Source organism: Antedon mediterranea, chromosome 10 (assembly GCF_964355755.1).
Source record: "Antedon mediterranea chromosome 10, ecAntMedi1.1, whole genome shotgun sequence".
In the NCBI taxonomy this organism is placed as follows: Eukaryota; Metazoa; Echinodermata; class Crinoidea; order Comatulida; family Antedonidae; genus Antedon; species Antedon mediterranea.
This window is the reverse complement of record NC_092679.1, coordinates 11,094,672-11,096,781: the sequence shown is the minus strand read 5'-3', so window position 1 is coordinate 11,096,781 and position 2,110 is coordinate 11,094,672. Positions and strand designations below refer to the sequence as shown.

At 36.3% G+C, this 2,110-nt stretch overlaps 1 protein-coding gene across 1 annotated transcript; it reads right to left on the bottom strand.

Moving 5' to 3' along the window:
• Positions 1–729: 729 nt before the first annotated feature.
• LOC140061213 (uncharacterized) lies at positions 730–1,872 on the bottom strand. The gene has a single exon (XM_072107723.1). It carries the CDS (start codon positions 1,870–1,872, stop codon positions 730–732), a length of 1,143 nt encoding a protein of 380 aa, XP_071963824.1.
• Between the last annotated feature and the right edge of the window lie 238 nt (positions 1,873–2,110).

The following is a 2,110-nucleotide window of genomic DNA, read 5'->3' as shown; positions in this document are numbered from 1 at the left end:
GAAATTCGTGAAATTGTCAATCTTCCGACGACTCGTTATCATTAACCATATCAATTACTTTTGTAAAATTATACTTATCTAATGTAATTTTAGTCGGTCTTCCCATTTATAAAGTCAATTTTCTATGAAAATTCATCAAAACAGTGAAAAATTAGATATGTAATTGCACTTTACGTTTGCCGATTTTCGCACTGACTTAGGGAAAGCCTTCAAATATTTACAGCCGATTTTGTAGAATGTTTTAGGTTCAGATTGTTTAGGAGTTTGGTTGATAGGATAGGTTTGGAATCCACTGAGTTGTGTTATTTATGTCATATAGGTGGAGGGGTAGGAGGCAATTTACAATAGGCAAACACAACAACGTGGTTCGTTTCTAGTCGGCCATATTACGTCCGTGTACTTTTATTTGTGTCTCATTATTAGACATAGAGGGCGGTGTATCGGTAATATATATTATCATGACATCTTCCTTACTTTGAGTTGAAAGAACAGAATATAATTATAGTATAAATCATTAAATATTATTAAGTCAGTGGTTGTGCTATATTATTATGCTAATTAGTAATAAATGCATTAAAGTATTGATACTATTATTTATCAAAACGATAGCATTGTCATTAATCATGAGCCACAGAACAAATAAACAATGTCCAAAAGTTCAAAATAACAAGTTCCATCTTAAACAATAAAGGTGCACAACGTTGCACAACATATTTTGTGTGTAAAAGTTCACAAGTCAAGTTTATTGACTGACTTCACTCGTCGTCCAGTGCGAGTTGTGTAGCTCTTTTTTGGTTGTGGTGATGCTACGTCGGTTGTAGTATTGTTGTTGGTTTCTGGAATACGGTTTTGATATTGTTCTAGGTGGCAATCAGTGTGACCTGTGTTTTGCTGTAAGTTTTGACGATTTTTCCTTAGTTGTCCGCTTGCGGTCTGGACAATGTTGGATCTTGGCTGATCTGTTTCACTTGCAACATTTACTGGACTCGACCAAATTTTATCGTGGCATGTCTTAACACGTACAACGTCACCTGGTTTCAATTCTGGTAGTGATTTGGCACCGTATCGTTTGTTGTAAAAGTGCTCGTAACGTTTCTTTGTTTCTCTATCTTTTTCCTTTAATTTGTTTATGTTAGGCCATTCTGGTTGAAGCTTCTTTACATGTATTGGTAGTGTAGTTTTCGGCTGGCGTCCCATTATCAGTTGTGCAGGGCTATAGCCTGTTACTTCAATGGGCGTTGATCGATATATCATAAGTGCCAACGTTGGGTCTGTTTGTCTTAGCATAGTTTTCGCTGTTTGGACTGCAAATAGTTTCAATTGACGTGAAGTGAACTGGGGTCCGTTGTCGGAGATGACCGTTTCAGGGATTCCCCATCTAGCGCAAACAGTTTTAATCGCTTCTACTACTCTCATGCTTGTTGTGTTTTTTTTAAGGTTTGTGATTTCAATATATCTTGAAAAGTAATCGGATATTATAAGGTAGTGGTTGTTTTGAAACTCACATAGGTCGGTAGCTATTCGTTGCCAGGGTCGGTCCGGTAGTGGTGTTGTTATTAATGGCTCTTTCTTCTGTGTTCTCTTGTAGAGTTGACAGTGACTACATTTTTCAACAAAGTTAGCTATGTCCTTGCTGAGGTCATTCCACCAAACACATGATTTTGCCCGCTCTCTACATTTTGTAACACCTTGGTGTCCGTCATGAATTCTCTGTAAGATTTCGCTTCTCATAACAGTGGGGATGTATATCTTATCATCAAAGGTTATAATTCCATCATCAGTAGAGAAGTGACTTCCTAAACTATACAATGGTTTTATGCTATCAGGAGTGTCGCTGAAATGCTTTGGCCATCCTTCCAATATGACTTTCATGAGCGTTTGGCATTCACGTTTAGTTGCTTCCTTTATCCTTTGTACCCCAAAACAAATTAAGATCGCATATCTATATATACTGGGAAAATCTTGGCAAAGCCAATATGAATCTTAATGATTGCGGTACTTAACCTTACAAGTTGTTTTGTTAATAATATTAGAAATCAAACAAAAACAAATTGTACATATGATAAAGATGTTGACGAAAATTGTTTGTATGATGTTAAGATAGATTATG